A 20010-nucleotide genomic window follows, 5' to 3' on the forward strand; every position below is an offset into this window, starting at 1 on the left:
GTGGTATACATAAACACCGACTGGGTTCTTACTTCGTGTTGTTTTATTTGTCCCAATATTTTAATCCTTAAATTTTCGTTACAAACTTCTGTTTGTTTGTTTGCATATTTAATGTTTTTTTTTATTGAAAATACCCGTTTTTATTATAAATTGTTGAAAGGTAATACATGACAACACGATTTATGCATTAGCCGTTCGACAAAGTAGAAATTATTGGTGACCATATGAATTTATGGGTTGAAACAGCCTAGCCCCAAAGAACAATTATGATTATTTTTATGCTTCTTTCGGATGCTAATCAGGCAGAGCCAGAAGTTCATCGTCATGGCACTCGTCGTTTTTGTGCGTTTTCTAACAGCCGCAACACCAATCACGAAAAGGAAAAAAAATGCAGGATCACGCTGCATTTACTCTGCGTCATTGTTTCAGCCGGTTAAATAGCGAACGCGCAAAGACGACTGGCGTCATGACCAGCAATTTCCCTACACACCCCCCCCCCCCTCCCCCTACGGGGGTGTAACCCCCCCCCCCCCCCCCCCCCCTAGTTTTAATTTCTGGGGAAACCCCTCATCATGACGATAAGCTTTTTGGTGCATGTCGTTTTTGTGAGTGAAACCATCAAGATGAAGGATTTCATCTTAGTTCTTAATATTTTGTTATCTTAGGACAACATACCTGTTTCATTAGATAACCCTAATAAACATAATGTTTAAGTGTGTGTCATCGTACATTCTATGCAGCGTGCAATTAATATGTCTAATCTCATATGGCCCGTTTCGAAGCACGGTTTCCAGCGCCGCTTCACCTCGCGCATCAGTGCGCTGCAGCGAAGCCTAGCCTTTACTACAGCGATTACACTTAGCTCAGCTTGATCCGGAAAAGAGCAAATGACGGTCCGCGTGAGTCCATTTCACTGCATAAGTTCGCTCTCACTAGACGTTATTACGTGTTTAACTTAAACCGTTGACAATTGGGCGAGTTGGTTATGCAGTTACGAAGAAGGAAACTGCGCCAAAAGTACGGAAGAAAAAGAGCGAGGAACACACGGACCGAGCGCTGACTTAAACCTAAACGCTGTGATTCGCTCCCCTGGGCCACAGCAGCTGTGGCAGTTTTCCATTTCGCGAGGTTGAAACGCCCTCTGAGAAGGTGCTGTTTTCTACGGCGACTATACCGACAGCTACGGAAAGGCGGAGTTGGTTAAGGCTCATTTCATGAATGACAAAATGCCGTCGGGCGCAACCCGATCGCTTGTCGAGCTTTTGATTGAAACGCGGTTAAGTCTCGGTCGGCACACAAAAGGGAGGCAAATGAATATTAGCCTATAGCTAGCTAGGTTTTCGGGTGAAGTGAAGCCTTAATACGCGTTACCGCAAATTTTCTCGCTAAATTTAGGGAGTAAAATGAAGTCACATGGCCTCATGTAACGTGGCCTATACACAAATTCAGTTTCCCCGCTAGATTTAGCGGGAAAATTGACGTCACGTGACCTCAACACAGATTCAGTTTCCTGGCTAAATGTAGCGGGAAAATTTGTGCCAGATGACTTCATGTCACGTGACCTTTACACCAATTGTGGTTCCCCGCTAAATTCAGCGGAAAAATTTACGTTTCCCTGCTAGATTAGCTGGAAAATTGACGTCGCGTGACCAACACATACAGTCACTTTATCCGCTACCCGTCTTTCCTTACACTCTGGGACACAGGCCGACCCGACGGTAGAAGTGAATGGGTCAATCAATCAATGAACTGGGCAGGAGTCAATGGGGTGGAGAGGAGTGGGTGGAGTCAATTGGTGGAGAGGAGTGAAGAGGCCTGGAGGCACAGCTCGACAAGCAATTCCTGGAGGTAACGAACTAAAACGTTTCACGTAGCAAGACAATCGCAGGGCAATTTTCGATACATTTTTAATTGTGTGTCATACGGTAAAGCAACGCGTGCATTCTAATTCTATGAGTTGTTTTAAAATATTTGAAGTACGGAGATCTATCGTTACCGCTCTGAAACGTGGAGATCAGGTACTTCTTTAGCGCATCTTTAGCAATCAAACACTTTTGTCTAGAGTGCCCAAGTCCCACTAGAGGCAGACAAACGGAAACAAAAGACACCGACAAGCTTCAAACCATAGCTCAAACACGTGCAGCATGCAAGCGATAGTACCTTTCGTAAGCTTGCAGTCTAGGTGCTCGTAAAGTGAACAGGAGTGGATGCAAGCCTGCCAAAGATATCTTCGCGTGTATGATGCGTGAGTTGGAGGCTTGTCGGTGTCTGTTGTATCTGTTTGTCTCTATAGTGGGACTCGGACATTGCAATCATTACCCAATGGTGACTGATGGAAGGCTGCTTTCGATTTCAGTGCAATGGCTGGAGGGACACACATAACAGAAGGACGCACTTAACAGGAGGATATCCACAGGATCGAAGAGGTACCAATATGTACCTTTTTGATCGTGTTAATGGGGTATTAGTGGTCCAAAGGGAGGTTGCTGCTTGAAGGGGTGAAGCCGTTTATCAATCCTTCCTTTCATGTGTGTGTGCGTTTTTTCATGTCTAAAATAAATTATCACCTTAGCAACTTCCCTCCCAAACCAGCAGCAAGACCTGCTTAAAAAAAATAATCAGACGAAGCAGAAACAAAATGCAAGCTGCATCTTAAGTATTGACGTCTGATATCTGAGATTCGAATACGAACTAACCAAGTGTGCTCTCATTTTAAACAAAAGTTATTTCAACATCTTTTTTTTTTTTAAACAAATTGCACCACCTTGTTCAAAGACCGGCGGCTTATTTGTTACTAAACAACATGTACGCAATGCGCGGAATCGCTTCTTGCACCTTCCTCGTTTTGAAAAAGCAAACGAGCGGCGGGAACAACGCAATCATTTCCGTCGTCTTCCCAATAAACTTCAAAGATAAAATACCAATTTTTTAAAGGTGTATATACAAGTGTCCATATAGAACACGCAACCGGCTTCCTTCTCGAAGAAGCTTTCTTTGCCCCCGAGGGCTTTATTTAAAAAGTGTTCTCCATCGCGAGTTGTTTAGAGACAGACAAGAAGAAAACAGAGAGCCTGGAATAATCTGCCAGCCGGCGTTCCAAATTCAAAGCACACACGGGGGCCATGCTGCCGTGAGGATAAATAAATTACGCAAATATCAAGGACGTTGGCGGGACAACAGCTCGGAGCCATGGCAAGAGGGCGGGCATGCATTCACCCCTCCTTTCACTCTTTAAGTAAGTTATGAAAGTGATGTAATAAAGGTGAATCTTTCGCGAGAGAGGGTGGAAAATATAAGGAGGATAGACGAGCAACGAGGTAAAACAAACATACGACAAAAAGGAAGTCGGCGAAAATCAACTCGATCCCGTCCCTTTGCTACAATAACAGCTCACAACGAATAACCGGCGTTCGTTTATGGTGCCGGAATATCGTGAGGCCGAGAATAACAGCGCAGACCGGAGCGAGTACTACATGCCGCGTGTGTGGGAACATGATTGTGCTTTACGAGGGTGCTCACGGACATCACGCATATTCCAACGGGATACCGAAGACATATACTGTAGCCATTTGTGTATTGAACGTGTTTTGCCCCGATAGATGGCTTAGGTAACGTTTACACTCTAATAAAAGCCCGTGCGTCTACTTTCCAGCATAAAACATGGAAATCCAATCACCGCAACTTACGGACGCGGCTCAGGGAATGACGATGCGGAAACATATGCTTAGAACAAAAAACTCAGTCTGAGTTGTGACATTAAGCAATGGAAGCGTGACGTTTTGCATTGTTTAATGTCACAATTCACACTGCGCTTTTTAATCTAAACATGTGTTTCGGCATCGTCATTCCCTGAGCGCCTCCATAAGTTGCGGAGATTGGCTCTCCGAGGTGTTGTGCGGAAAAGTAGACGCACAAGCTTTTTTTTTTTTTTTTGGAGTATATTAATGCGGTAAACAAGAAATCAGCTGCAGACGCTGTCTGAAGCGTTTTCATTTCTTGTACGACGGTCTCGTCATGTTGGTCGTAAGAACTGCGGGCATGTTCGAAAGCATACCTATGTACAAAGCAAGACATGCTTCGGACATTTCTGAGCCGTATCTGCGGATATTTCTCTCATTATGTCTGCGGAGAAACTCCGCGTCTTCTGTATGGTGTACGAACAGTTTGAGGCTGCATGCGGTCTTAGACCCAGAGTGTGCTTGCTCGTTTTGTTTTGTCTTCGTTGTAAAAACAAAAATGCAGTTCTAAGCACCCAGTTAAAGATGAAAACGAGATATGTGCAGTCTTTTCTTCTTCCTGTGACCATTAGACGCATCGCAATCATATGCATGCCGCCGCCTTGACGGGCCAGTCGAGGGATTGTTGGGGAACGTTCTTCAGTAGCGCGAGGCGTAAAGGGATTTACTTGCGCCGTGACAACAGGTACTCTGTGAATGTTCGTCATAACTGCAAGCTATAAAAAAGAAAGTTGGGGGACGTCTTTTGGAAGCGCGAGCCGTAAATTTACTTGCGCCGTGACCACACGTACTCTGTGAGTGTTCGTCAAAACAGCAAGCTATATAAAAAAAAAGTTTGTGATTATTATTAAAATTGTTTCCGAGTTCTCTTTATTTATCTTTGGAATAATATTAATGAATAATAATGTTATGAGTGGGTTTATACAGCTCTACACGAGAAATTTAGCCAGTGCAGTACAACTGTTAGTCTGCAGGGTCTTTAACGAGCACAACGCAGTATAGTGACATACGACCGCACGCCGGTACGACGCTTATCTATTTTGAAACGGCTGGGATGTGTATTGAACGCCGGATCCCTAGATCCTGCAGCGCGAGCTTTCGCTCCACATGCTCCGATCGCTGGTGTGCGTTAGCCTACAGTCGGCCACCAATCCCCTTCTGTTTACAATTCAACTCTGCCATTCCTGCAGGTCCCGTCCACGGGCATTTATCAGGGTGCTAGGCTAAAGTTATTTTAGTTGTTTCTAAAATCGCGCAGTCTCCAAATCACGGGTTCTTCGGCATAGTCCTACCCTCAAAAAAAAAAATTATCATTGAGTTTAAATTGAGTTTCTAATGTACTCTATAAGGAATACATTAGAAACTCAATAGACCGATCACACCGAGCTTTCCACGTATGCGTGACGCCGCCATAATTGTAGTTCGCAAAGACAGGCGATAGTGAACGGGTCACCTCGTGCCGTCTCGTGTTCTGCTCGTGCCGACCCGCAGTGGGGTTGTCGCGCGTGCAGAAAGACTACAGTTCACACGATGCACGCCGGAAGCGGCGGCGTAGCGAAACTGGCTGATGAGATCGGTCTATTGGAACTTATTGACAATTTTCGTAAGAGTATGCTTTAAATGCCCCATTACTGCCGAACTACTTGATTACATATTCGGTAAGGTAATCTGCTTCTAAGTCTATTGAACGCGAGTAAACCGTAGCATAAAGTCGGCGTCACGCGCGTCGCCATACTGGTTTTTATTTTTGCTCCATCGACGGTTGCACCAGCCCACAGTGTTCACAGTACGCGGACAGTAACAGTATCCGGAGCCCCGGACCGCCCACGGCAGAAATCGGAAGCATACTCCGGCAAAGACCTTCGTTGGTTGATTTTGGGATGTACGTTTCCTTAGGCTGACAGTAAGAGTAGAAGCTACGCTCAGGCTGTACCAATCAGCCCTCTGCCACGTGACTGCAACGTTTTCGGAGCATCCATGCCCAGAATGCAGTCACGTGGTTCAAAACCCTACGAATGGTTGACTTTTCCGACGCGTAGCTTTTCCTGCGCTCTTAGGTCGAGTAGGGAAAGAAGGGAACTTATACGTATAAGAGAACACCGGGCACGGGCCGCGTATACTCCAACAAAAGGGGAAGTGAAACGCTCGGCGCACGTCGAGACCCGGACACCAAATTCGACGGTAAACACGGGAAGCCTTCCCTGTAATTCGTGAGAAAAAAAGCAGGCAACGAGTACAAGAGAGAAAGAAAAGCGGCAGAGACAGCTAGACGAGCTTGTTTAGGGAGGCGTTGGGTTTTTGGTGCAGCGGCACGGAGAACCACGGAGCTGCTGCCGCCCTCTTCCCTCCTTCCCCTGGTGGGCTCTTCTGTAAGCTTCGTGGTAATGACGATGATTCGATTTTGGCTCGGGGCAACGGCGGCGATGCGCCTTCTGGCGTGGGAAATTGGAGACTTCGTCCGGGCTTTTGATTAGGGAGCACGTGTAGTAGGTAGAAAAGGGCCCCGCGGGTTACTTCGTACGGGGAAGGTCGATGCTGTTTCCCTGCTCCTTTTTTTTCCTTTTTTTTAGGGGGGGGGGGGGGGTAGTTTGAGTTATATTGAGACAATTAACCTAGATGAACTGGTTACTTTCCGTAATTTGTAATTTAAGTAACCGTGGCTTAATATTAACAATTATGAGATCACGATGTTGTCTACGTTCGTATCAGATGACGAGTGGAGCTTACTTTAGCAAAACTGAATGAAATTTCAATTCGAAATTTATCTTTATGACAAGGTCGCGCTTGGACCACCAGACAGTCACCGCACAAGTGTCGAGTCGTGTGTTTTTAAGCACGTTGTGTACTGTAGACGTAATTGTGCATGTTCTCTGGCGGTTATGGCGTCCAGCCTCAACTCACGTTCGCAACATATCGTAATTATTTCTTTGTTCATACCATTTAGCAACGAGCTTCCAGGTGATTGACTAGGGTAAATCGTTTACCGGTCGTTTGCTCCGAGACCGCATACCTGAAGGATATATGCCGCAACATTTGCTCGGGCTCCGCGGCAGTGCTAATTTTTCCGGCGTTTCATGGAACGAATTACGGGCGTTCGGCACGCGCCTTTCCATCCTTCAGGTATCTGCACCTGAGCAGTCCTCACAGTTATCGCGTGACCACAGGCTCGCGCATTCTCAAAAGTGTATAGAGCCTCCGTAACTCTACCGGCGTGCCTTGAATCCCCTTCCTGTTTCACATTTCGGCCGCCAGACCGCGCGTTTTTGCTGCACACTTGTGGATACGCATTTAGATAGGCGGAAGCTCCCCGGTTCTCTTCTTTACGTCTTGTCCGCTGGGTGGCGTCGCTTCCTCTCGAGTTGCGAATATGGCAAAAGTTATGAAAAACGTGCTGTAACAAGTTTTTTTTTCTCTCCCTACAAATATATTCCTCGAAGCAAACAATAAATTTCACTTTTGGGCTCTTTCTTAACGAGTTGCCATATTGCCATTGTTTTGCGGAATGTCGAGGCATGTTTCTTTCTTGCAAAGTGGTACTGCCACATTGGTCATACAAACAATGTCTGCGGTCATGTTCAAAGTACATATATATATATATATATATATATATATATATATATGTGTATGTATGTACAGCGTGGACTGCGACTTTGTTAAGAAATTCTGGGAGACGGAAACTAATATGTTTTCGCCCCCGCAGCGCGTGGTTCCCAGCACCAGAGGCACGCATAATTAAAAACCAACTGTCTAAAAACAAAAAGGTCATATAAAGATTTCTCAAATCATAATAACAATAGCGATGCAGCGACCGTGCTTTCGCCGGAGCGTTTGGCGTCAATACATCCAACAGCGGACAACAGTCGGAACCATGAAAAACCGTTACCGGGAAGATTCCTTTATTGCCCACTGTAGCCGGAGTGTTCCCACCTCCCTTGTTAGAAGAAAGAGGAGAGAGACAGAGAGGACTCGCAGCCTCTCCCTCTTCGGACCTGGGTGGAGACAGAGTTCGCTTCCGGCGCGTCATTTAAATTACAAATCCGGGCCGGGGTAATTGAATCATCCCTGACGAGGCCCCGCCGCCGGGGCGGCCTCACGGAGCACTGACCAAAGTGATTCTGCAAACGGAGCCTATTTGTTGACAAACACGGGCCCAATTACCGGTGAAGGAATTAGTGTAAATGTTGAGGGGTCACTGAAAGAAAGAGGGGGGATAGAAGAAGAGGGAAACGGGAGTAAGAGAAGAGGAAGGGAGGCTCGCAATCACGGGACGGAGGGCTCCTCAGCTCTTTCGGCGTGTCGGCTTCTGTAACTGCAAGGTTTGTTGGCTTGTCTGTGCGCGACTTGTGGCACGTGTGCGCGTCCGTGGTGGAGTTTAGTTTCTTAAAAGCCACAGTCGCTCCGCTCACACGTCATACAAAAACACGCGGTGCAAACATGATGGCGGAAGGACCTGCGGACATCCCCTTGAGCATATTCGGAAGCACGTTCGTCTATGTTCGAAGTATACGCATGCGTTTGCTTCGAACATAGACAATTGTTTGTGCGACCATACAAGGAAGGAACACGCCTCAAAAAATATTTTAAATCTTTTTTTTTTTTTTAATGATGTGTGTTGCGGTTTTAGGGACAAGCTGTGTGATTTCAATTGACTTTGTCTCCGCGGTGTTTCTGTTTCGCGCTTTTTTATTTATTGTTATTGCTACTAAGTGTGCCCAAGCGAATACTAAGTGTGTCCAAGCGAAGACCACCGGGAAGGGGCTGAAGACCACTTCCCGGTGGTTTTCAGCCACCGGGAAGTTAGTCTTCTTCAACGGGTATCTAGCGTCTTCGCTGTTCAGCCAGTGGCTACTAACCTACAAGCACGTTGTCTTCCAGCTCAAGACAAACTCGACTTGCACGAGCGCAAGAGTGTTGCGCGGCAGTCATACTTGCGAAGTTCATTCTTGTAACTTCTGTGTAAATCTTTTTTTTTATTAGTTGGGTTATTAGCACTGCTCGTACAACGTGCCAAGTTTCTTTTCGTTTTTTAGTTAGATCTTTATGTGTTTGCTTTTTATGCGAAAGAATTTTATAGAAATGAGAGTTATGGCGCAGACGAACTGGGGATGCGTGGTTACTAGAAAAGCACGGAGACACGGGGCATCTTAGGCCGCGCCATGGGAGTAAATCCGTGAAACCGATCTGACCAAATTGGTAAACGGAAGTGCCTCGTCCTCGTCTGCAAGTGTAAGAGGTGCTACTGCAGCGTAGGCTCATCCGGTGGAGTATACGAGCGTTCCACATTTTGTCATATATGCGTAACTTCGCTGTTTGCGAATCGATTTAGAAAACTAAGGTACCAGTTGAATGGCCTTTTTTTTTTTTTTCTTTGCTAAACAACGCGTACGTACGAGAAAGAGCCTTCAGCTCTACTTCACTTGAGCGTATAGTAAAACCAAGTTTGGAAAAGATTGCGTTTTCTCTGAGACTTTTACTGAGTTGTGAGAAAACAAACAAAAGAAAACGTGCGCCGCCCGGGAATTTTGCATGACCACCGGCGTACAGGAGTTGTAGCTCTTTTTTCTGTATTGCTACAAAGTTGTTGTGTGTGGTTTCTTTTCTTTCTTTCTTTTTTTACATGTATTGTTAGTTTTAGAATGGATGCTTGGGCGAGTTGGGTAATGTAGGAAATAGCGCAAACGGCGTAAACTCCCTGACACTGAAAATACACGCACACCATAAAAAAAAAGGTGAGGGACCTTTTTTCTGGTGTCTGTGTTTGCAGATACTAGTATTCTTTGGTGTTTTATTACCAACTCAAAAACTCGTTTCTTTACACATTCTGAAAGGAGGAGGCAACCCTTCCCTTCCCTGCGTTCGTCTTTCCTTCCATCGGGAGCACTAAAAATGAACACGTTAGGGCAACAATGTTAAAAACATGACCATTTTATTCGTCTAATACCCGTACTGAAAAAGAAATAATAACACGACGTCGCCCATGTTCTCAGTTCACTGTCACTAACATATTACGTTTGATCGTTAAATTAATAGCCACCTCAGATAAACTGAACAATCATTTAAAAGACGTTATAATATTTTCTCGTTCTAATATTAGAACAGAAAACGCACGCGCGCATAAACCCTGCGGCAAACCTTACAGCGGGGTAACAAATCCGGTCATCGTCTACGTGGTAGGAACTAGAGCGGAGGAAACTCTGTGCGCAGGGCAAGTTCTTCTGCTTTTTGCACAGAAGTTGCGACGATGTCAGAACGCCAAACTCTTATTGGCTGATTATATATATATATATATATAATCAGAGCTCGGCCAATCAGAGCTCGGCATCATTCTGACGTCACCGCAACTCCCGCACAAGAAGCAGACGACTTGCTCTTCTCATACGCTAGCTAATCTTCAGGGCTATACAATGTTACGCCATGTCTACTCATCTATGAATCTACTTTTGCGTAAGTATCGCGGACATTGTGAACTCACTGTCGCCGTAGAAACTTCTTCCGCGAGCAGCGATGTCGCATTAGAGAGGAGTCCGACCGCAGACGACACTACGATCTGAGTGGGCCAATCAAGAAGCACCAAAAATGCATCGTCACTGCGCTGGTCGCTTTTGTGCGTTCGCTATTGCGGACGAAACCAATCACGCACGGTGAATGTGCCGCGCTCCTGCGCGGCTTGATTCTAGTTACGTCTGCAATCACTCGGCAGTATTTACACAAAACAATCGTAAACATAGACAACCGGAGCTATACACCTGCCTCGAGAGTCAGAATATACCTACATACGTTTAAAGCCTGTGCAAGTTGTAAAGGTGTTTCAACGCCATTTTTTTTTTTTTTACTACAAAACAAAATTAGCTTCGCAATGATGTTCTTTTGTGACAAATTCGTAACATTCCCGTGTAAAAAAAAAAGAATAAAAAATATTTTTAGAAAACCTGGGTTTGACACGCCTAAAAAAAAAAGAAGAAAACGAAAAAGCGCGTCTCGCTCAAGTGGGGCGAGCGTCTATTGATGAAAACAGGAATAACCCCGAATTTTTTCCTTTACCTCGGAAAAGGCAGTTTCTAGAAATATCTTTCGTGTTTCTCGGGGATCGAGTCAGTCACAGCTACTGTTGTTCGGCCACTTGCAAAGGCAATACGAAGTAGTAATCGATGAGCATTATTAGTGTCTACCTCGAGCAAATATTCGCGCGTAACCTTAGCCTCGCAGTGCACTTGAGACCAAACATGAAGCAGTTCCTTGGAATCACTAATCACATCAACCGTTCAACGATTGCAATCAGTCTATATTAAAGAAAAACGAAAGGAAAGCAACGTTGATGGAGTGTGTTTCCTAAAGCCGCAGTACCGCATACTGCTCATATACATCATACAAAAGGCATTTGCTGCAGACACGACAAAAGAATGATCTACGGCCATGCTTCAGAAGTATATTTTTTTCCATACGTATGCCTGCTTCGAACATTTCTGCAGACGGTTTTAGTCTGACCAATGGGACCCTCAAACAAGGAAGAAACAAAGCCCCAGGAAGTGTCTGCTGGATGTCTTCCGTGTGATGTATATTTGCAGTAAAACCGCGGCTTCGATCGCGGGCTTTCAACGTTTTTCGTGTAGTTTTGTTTTCACGCACAGACGGAACTGTTGCCTCAGCAGCACAGACTGGATGGGGTCCACATCCCGCGTCCATACACCACACCACTCAAGGTTTGTGCCTGCGGTGGCCGTAGTACCAGTCGGCCGACATCCTATGTCACAGTCCCAGGGCGGCCGCGTGCTTCTGAGCCTTGAGCCTCAAGTCCGCGATGCTCGAGTTCTTCGTGGTCAACCTTTCGGCGGCCATCAACGCCGTGAGACCGAACGGGTGCGTCGGCGTCGGGTAGAAGAGCAGGCTCGCCGGCGACGGCGCCGGATGACCCGACGCTGCGGCGGCGGCGGCGGCGGCCGCCACGGCCGAGTAGTGCTGCGCGGCCGCCAGCAGTCCCGCGGGGTCGGTGTAGGGCAAGAAGGTGGCCGAGGCCGCGGCGGCGGCGGCCGCGGCCGATGTGCTCGTCGGAAGCAGGAGCCGGTCCGACGACGACAGGCGGGACGGCGGCGGAGGTGGCGGTGGCGGCGTGGCGCTGACGCTGATGTAGGGCGCGATCCGGGACGATTCGATCGGCGTGCTCGTCGCCATCATTATGCCTGGAGAGGGGCGGAGAGACAAAAAAAGCGGGAAAATCGGTGAGAGGTCATCGGGCAGACAAAGGAATCGCGACGTGGTACGCTGCTCGACATCATACAAAAGACATGATAACAAAATTTTCTGCGGATACGTCTCCAGCATGTTGACCTCATACATTTGTGCGCTTCGAACATCCGACAGTTTTTATATGACCATTGTGACAGGATCATCATGCAAGGAAGAAACGTGCTTCAGGCAGTGCCTGGAGTCTGTCTTTTGCATTGTGTATTGACAGTGTCTTACTTTTCTTATCTCTTTTTTTTTTCAAACCGTTATGGATATCTCGACCAGAATTAAATCAATTATAGGAGGGGCAAAATATCCGGTTATAGTAAATAAATTACAGGAAGATCTATCGGTGGATTCTTAGGGAGTGCGTTAGCATGACCCTTGCGGAACGTCACACGCGCCCCCCTTCGGGAAACGCTAACGCTGACCCCTCACTTCTCTGTTTTGGCTTTCTCTTTTATTCCTCTATTTTTGCTGCCTATTTTTGGCCTCGCTAAGGGCACACTGTTAGCGTTCCCCAAAGAGGGACGTGTGCGGCGTTTCTCAAGGAATATGCTAACAGATTCACTACGAATCCGCCGCGGTATCTTCCTGTAATTTTTTTCATCCCCTTTTTGTGTACTCCGCCTTTCAGAGTACGTCGACACCCTTGTATACGGTCATCAATCATTCATACGATTCGTGGAAGGAACGGCATTCATATTACTCGTCCAAGGAATCGCAACCATCGTTCTAACTACACACACACATTCCAGCGCAAGGACCGCTGATACGGAAACCCAGGGCGAAGAACAACCGGCGGCGGCAGAGCAGTAACTGAGCACGCCCGCATTCCACCGCGCCGCGGAGAGTCCTCCTCTCTGGCTCCGTGCCAGCTGTGCGCGTGACCTTGCCTAAAACGAAAGGGCTCGTTTTGACGAAAACCCGGTGGTGTCTGTCAGTTTGTCAGTGCCGGGGAGAAAAAGAGAGGTTGACGCTTCCTGACGTCAGGGCTTCGGACCAACGGAAGCATAGCACGCGTCACCCTTTCCCCCTCCTTCTCCCTGTCTCCCCGGCGCTGAAAGACTAAAGACACCGCCAGGTTATTACACACACCACAGTGCACTATAGCAAACAACACTCACACCTTACACACGAAAAATAAAGCAAAATTCAAACAAACCGCGCTGACTGACAACTCTTTTTATATAACTTTGTCTTCTTCAACCTCTAGCACCACCGAATTTCCCAAATCACGCGCACCGATCGGCTTCGGTCCGAGCGCGGCTGATGTTATGGGCCGAAGGGCCAATCAAACAGCGAAAGAGGCACAACGTCATCGCGTGCTCTCTGCGCTTGATAAGACTAGCCGGCGGAGGAGCGCGCACAGAGAGACGGCGAATACCGGCTAGTCCTATCAACTGTAGAGAGCACGCCATGACGTTGTGCCTCTTTCGCTGTTTGATTGGCCCTTCGGCTCATAAGATCGGCCGCGCTCGGACCGAAGCTGAAACAAAGTATAGATGCCTAAAAAATTTTTCTCTTTTTCTGTCAGGTGTAAAGATGGTGTACTAATACAGTTGTTATAGTTCCTGGCGATATGTTCTGCTTCGATAATTTCTCTAGTTAATTGGTTACTGTTCCTACCTAAAATTGTACAGGATGGCAGGTGAACGTCGCACCCACAATCCCGGCAGTGTATGCCTAGATGCCCTGAGTTGGCTCTGGAGCTGCCATCCTGTACAATTTTACAGCCCGCAAAAAGTAAGTCGTTTACAGTATATATATATAAATTCACGTGGGATACAAGACTCACGTGTGTCTTGATTGTTCAGCAATGTTCACAGCGTCAAAACACAAACCAATCAATTAAAACGCATACTCGTAACCAAATTACTGTCGTGCGCACATAATCGAAACTTGAGCAATATTTTGTTTTATATCTAAAGCTCGCATGTCGTACTTCTTCAGGGTGTTATTCCCGTATAAGATATTTCCTACTAATGGAAGAAATGTGAGACAAAAGTAGCAGGCCATAAAGAGACTCGCAATTTAACCGCAGTAATATATGAAAGTGAAAAAAGAAAAGAAAAACGTAGGCGAGCAGGTGAACTAACTTCATACTGATAAACCCGAACGCTCTTTTTCGCGTGAGTTGAAGCGAGGTGGCGCCAGTGTGCAAATAGCCCTCAAATGCTTCTGGTTCCCGACCAGACGGCGAGTTTCATAGTGTTTGAGAGATTAAATCTTCGCGCTATTATCGGAGAATGCTAGACCATGCCACTCTTACATATAATTCACTCTCATAGTGAAACAATGATGCGTAAAAATTTATAAAATATACTCGGACCGGAAGTGCGCCAGGGCTACCGAGTAGATGGCTCCACTCCGTTTGTTGCAAAAAGAAGAAAAAAAAGAAGAAAAAAAAGGGGGCGGGGCGAATACTGTTACCACACACAGCGTCTTAAATTGGAACATTTCAGAAAGCGGGCCGGAAATCATTCCGGCCCGCTTTCTGATGCGGCTTAATAATGTTTCTACACAATTCGGCCTAGTTATTATAACAGCCACCCCGGTTCTCCTTGGGACTGGTGCGCTTGGTGACAACTTGTTGAGCCTACAGCCTCGAGATCCCTGCTCGGTCCCTCCCTACGAAGAAATTTGGTTCATCCCGCGACAACTGTGTTGGTGGCGGTGGCCTCGCGTGGCTTTGGCGTTTGCGCGGCGGCGCGATGTTGCGAGACGCTGCTGGGGCGACTACTATTACTTCCACTTTCTTTCTTATCTTTCACTCCCCCCCCCCCCCCCCCCCCCCCCCCCCACTAAACGTGACATACTCGGTCACTGGAAGTTGCCACTTGTCGTTGTTGTGCGTCCCTTTGTCCCTTCCTCATATTCAGTATCACTTCCTTTGATTTCCTGTCTCCAATACTATCACTCTCTGAAGCGAAAGACAAGGAGGGGGGAGGAGGAGGGGGGGGGGGGGAGATAAAAGCTTGTAAGTGAAAGCCCGTAAACTGTATCCACCTGTCTGATACTCCGTTCACTCCTAAGCTGACAGTGCGGTGGAAGCTACGTGCTCGTTGGACCAATCTTACGTCTGTCTTTCGCCACGTGACCAGGCCATACCGACGCGCAGAGAACTGGGTCAGGTAATGAAACACCCTTTCATTACCCGACCCAGGTGATTGGTCCGGCGAGTGCGTAGCTTTCAACAGGCTGTCAGCTTCCGGTGAACAAAGATCCTACTTTCTTTTTGGCGATAACAATCTCCAGGGCCACAGACCCTTTTGTCACCATTGTCCTCGTGCCCCCCAAAATGCTGTGGAAGCATCTGGACCCCACTTGAGTTCGTCCCCAAAGAACAGTGACCTCCAGACACATCAAGGTGACCTCAATCTCCGTGCTACACCGCGTATGCGCAGTTCCAGGATAGACCAGGACGGGGTCGGACATCGCTAAAGTCGCCCCCTTTTCCGGCTTCTTTCGTAGTCAATTCTCGAAGCCGCTGCATCCGTAAAGATGAACATCGTCGCCACGCTATTGCTACTCCTCGCCTTCCTGCACCAGGCCTGCGACATTGACGGACTCCTGCTCGGCACCCTGCTAAGCCTAGCGCTTCTGCCGTACACCATCATCTTCAACATGGCCGGGGTTGCTGGAGTCAAGCTGGCCATCGCCGTCAAGCTCCTGGGCCTGTTTGCTTGGTGGAGGGCCGGGATCAGCGAAGCCACCATGAGTAGACAACTGGATCTAAATGCGTTGCCGACATTGCCATCCCTCCCGTTTCCAGCGGGAGCCGTCTCGCTGCCCGGAATGGGCGACTTGCCTCTTCACATGATTCCGGGCATCTTGGGCGAAGTAGTGCGAAGCATGCTGCAGGACGACAATGTGGGAGCTGGATTCTTCCAGAGGACGGCACGAAACGAAGATTCCAGCTTCACGGGAAGGCAAGACAATGGGCCGTTTTCTTACAGTGAATTGGAGCGGCTACGACGGACGCAGCAGTTGCTTGCGAAGGTCAGTTCAATTTTTTTTTTTTTTTTGTGCGTATCTCTCGTCTTAAGGCTGCGGTCCCACGGCGGCCATGACATATGACGCTTTCAGCACGTTTTCGAAATGCGATCGTGGCGTGTTCAAGCTTGCTAAAATTATGTGTTATATATCATCTTGTAGTGTACAACATTATCTTTTATCTGATGTAGGATTTGTTTTCCTAGTGCAAAACGCTAATTCAGTGGGCACCCGCGAACATTGGCCTTTTCGGCAAAACATGGTTTCGTAGTACAGTGGTACAGGGTGCACTATTGGAGCAATTTCTTTCAAATTTTAGAATGTTATAGAAGAAGAGTGCGTTCATTGTCAACGGAGGCCCTTTTTTCGTTTTTCATTTTATTTTGACAGATATTTACTTTAGAAAAATTGACTTTGCGGAAGCACTTCAGTCGCGAAGTTTTGGGCGCCTACTCGGTCATTTTATTTGAAACTTTTTACATCATTTTGTAATTATGGTCGAAAGAGTTACGCTAAATTTCATTGTAATATGGCTTAAACCTTTTTCGGAATGCTCACGTGAAAAGTGACAAAAACCGTTAATTTTGGCAAACTTCATTTGGTAGTACAGTGGTACAGCGCTTAGGGATTGGCACACATGAATAAAATTGTAGGCCCGCAAAGAAAAACATATTCTGCTTTGCAAAGCGAGGCCCTTTTTCTAGATTTCACTTTTGATTTTCCATAAAAAAAGTTTGAATATAGCTGAAATCACGTATTTGTTGATAGTCAAAAACGAGTATTTTGACCCCTTTTGGCAGACATTTAGGCCGATATTTTAGTATTAAATGGAGATTACTGTTCCAGGTCCTGATTATTAGCCCACATTTTCACTAATCGAGCCTATTTATTTAAGAAAATCATAAAACATACAGAAAACACAAATTGGATGTCTGGTTGCGCCCTCTATGTGGCGGTGGCTGAAATGTGACTACGCGAGGTTCAGGAAACTGCCGAGGATGGCGCTGATTCCAGCTGTGGTTGCCAGCTTCGGAAACTGGTTGTACACTTGGCTTCTTCCGTTTCTTGCAAAATAACGTGCTGGAAAACTTGGTCGAAACTCGTGAGGTCCTTTATAACACGGTACTTTCTGCTAATATAGCTTTTAGGAAGAATTTCAGTCGCTTTCATATTGTCAAACGATTTTTTTTTATGCGAGGCTTCACCGGTTCAGTTTGCTGAATAAATTGTTCACGCAATCGATATCGAAGTTTCAAATTACCGAAATGCCAAAATCGCCAGTTCCGCGTAGATACGCAGCGTGACGCACGTGCTTCTGGTGCGTGTGCACGTACGTGTTTGCTGCGTGGTTCTTCGGTTGCTGCGAGTTTTCGCGTATTTATTGTGCACTGCTTACCTCCGTCTGCGCACGCCTCTCAACCTTGTAACTACCCCTGCTCTGTTTGCCCAGAGTGAAGTTTGTGTCTGTCTTTTCGTTCGCTGACTAAGCTCGTGTCGGTGTCCTTCCTACTGGCTGCTGTTCGTTTTTGCGTACCGTGTGTGTCGCTTTGATTACTAGGTCCCCTGCTTATGGGGTGGAGCAAGCGGTGGGCGTCGCGCCAGGGTTGGGTCGTGATTGGGGAAACAGCTTAGCAGCCGACGCCGACTTCGGCGCGTTTCTTCTGCGCACGCGCGTACTGTCATTGATATCGCTACTTCGCGCCGTGACGATGCGCTGATCTACAGGCCGGTCGGCGCTCGCGTGATATTGTTGAAAATTCTCGAGCGTGTATTTACGTTTCGAAAGCCATAATAGAATTAAAGCGACTATTTGGCCGGCAGCCGGCATACCGTGGCTCTGAAAACAAATTGCTAGGAGTGTCCTCCCATTCGGGTGCGCGCAGTCCGTGCTTCTGGCCGCCCCGGCCGCCCAAATGCGTTTTTCTGATGCTTGTTTTTTGTTTTCAGTAAACAGACAATAGATTCCTGCTGATATTCTCCTTTATAATCTTCACTCTTGACAACTCTTTAGTGTTGGAAGGAACTCCGTCAAATTTGACGATAATGCATGTGTAAGTACAACTGGAACCTCATAGTTGCAAGAATACTTTTCCTGGATTGTATGCATTAGAGTGCCTCCATGTGCGCTTCGCGCACATGAAGGCTTCCTAGTCTGCACCTTTCTGATAATATGATCGGTCTCCATAAATTGCACTTCCCCGCTTCGGGAGCACGGCCAGCGGTGGTTCTCTGTCGGTCATCGAACCTCACATACGTGAAGCGTTGTCAAAGCTGTGATATACCGGGCGTTTTATTATTATGTTTTGTTTTGTTTTGTTTTTTTGGCTGAAAGAAATTATACTTTTGGTATTCCCGGGGATAACATTATCGGCTGCGGCGGACGTAAAGGAACGAGAGTAAATTGACAGTTAGTGGCCTAATAAACTAAAATTTGCCATTTGCAAACGCTGGAGATGGGGCGACCTCCTCTCCCCCGTTCGCTCCGCTGAAGTGGAACAGGGTGGGAGGAGCTCCCACTTCGTTCTTGACCTGTCACCGACTACAGTTGCGAATTCCACTTGTCATTTTGGAGCAATGACGAGATAGAGCTGAGTCATGTATTGCCTTCTCTGAGATGAAGAACGCAATGCGCGCGGAGTTGCTCCACGTATGCACCAGTCACCAGTAAAAACGACATGTCCTCCGAGGAGGTCGAGCGAGACGCCGGCTGACATGGGGGTCGGTCACCTCACCGTCACCACCGTCTACCGTGCCTTCAAAAACACGGGGCGCAATGTGTTTCTGCAGTATAACAAAAAATTGAACAAACAAGGTGCAAACTTTCATTTTTTTCCTAAGTGTGGTTTGCAGGGCTGAACCGAATACAAAAACGATACGCCGTGCTGGGATGACGTCGACTACAATGGTACACGATCATAACAAGAGCACAAATCCTGCCACAATATTTTGCTACAGTGATAAGAGCATATATATCTTTGTCCGCGATGCGGCAACAGAGACATTATTTCCAAATTAGAATTCGAAGTTAGCCTTCGATGCTAGCACTGACCAACTCACTTCACTCACAGGGTGAAGACGTGAAACTTTGTATCATTCGGACAGAGATCGAAAAATAACACGCACCGCTTCAACTTGGACACCCCCAAAAATAATTAACTGTAGTGGATCGCACGCAAAAGCTTCGCGTACGCAATACAATTGCCGGTCAGAAGTACGGTTCCGCAAACAAAATCAACATATGAGTCATCAAATTATGAAGAAAAACCAGGTGTGAGCGTGCCAAAAATATTCGACATTTATTGTTGTCAATATTTGTTTTTCTATCCACGTGCTTATGTCGCAGTGGAAAGCCGTGAAACTCCCTATAAAATTATTTTGGGCAGTGTTTCCGACGGTGCTCGCTCGATCGTAAAATGTCGCTTTGTTGCTACTTTGGCGAATCAAACAAGGAAGCCACGTTCACCTACAATGCCCTGTCCGCAAGAAAAGAAATCGAAATTTTCGCTTCGTTTTCTTTTTTTTTAATATTCTTCTCTTCTGCACAATATAGGGTATGAATTATTATCCTTCCCTGTACTCTCGCTGCGACGAACAGTCCGATAAACGAGTCACCCTATGACAAAGATGGGGGTCCCGAAAATCTCCTAAAATCGCGTCTGTTCTCAGAGACACATCGGTGTATAAGAAAAATCGCGGCCCTCTCCACGAAGTACGGACATATTTGATAAATAGCGTTGACTTGAGGTTGAACTTTTCATTTGCTTTGTAAACACAAGCGTGACGTCACGTGCGCATCCCACGCGACCCGACTGAAGTCTGAACTGGTGTACTATGTGTGGACAATAGGGCATTATTTTGACTTCCCGGCCGCGACGACCTTGGCGAGGGAGGACAGATGGGGGTCCCGAAAATCCTAGAATCGTGGTTAGTTCGCAGGGACACACACATCCGTGTGTAACAAAAAACGCGGCCCTCTCCACGAAGCTTACACAGGCATTGTTGTGTAACTACTGAAGATGCCTCCCGCAAGGGAGGCGAAACTGGTCAGAACTTC

The 20010-nt window shown here is 46.9% G+C and overlaps 1 protein-coding gene across 1 annotated transcript in view; it reads right to left on the reverse strand.

The window, feature by feature from the left end:
- Nucleotides 1-11483: 11483 nt before the first annotated feature.
- Nucleotides 11484-20010, reverse strand: part of LOC115310200 (short stature homeobox protein 2) — a 72463-nt gene continuing 63936 nt past the window's right edge. The window contains exon 4 of the mRNA XM_042294309.1: nt 11484-11914. Coding sequence (XP_042150243.1) covers nt 11484-11914 — 431 coding nt within the window. The remainder of the gene's footprint in view (nt 11915-20010) is intronic.

Source organism: Ixodes scapularis, unplaced genomic scaffold (genome assembly GCF_016920785.2).
Source record: "Ixodes scapularis isolate PalLabHiFi unplaced genomic scaffold, ASM1692078v2 PGA_scaffold5__190_contigs__length_132052651, whole genome shotgun sequence".
In the NCBI taxonomy this organism is placed as follows: domain Eukaryota; kingdom Metazoa; phylum Arthropoda; class Arachnida; order Ixodida; family Ixodidae; genus Ixodes; species Ixodes scapularis.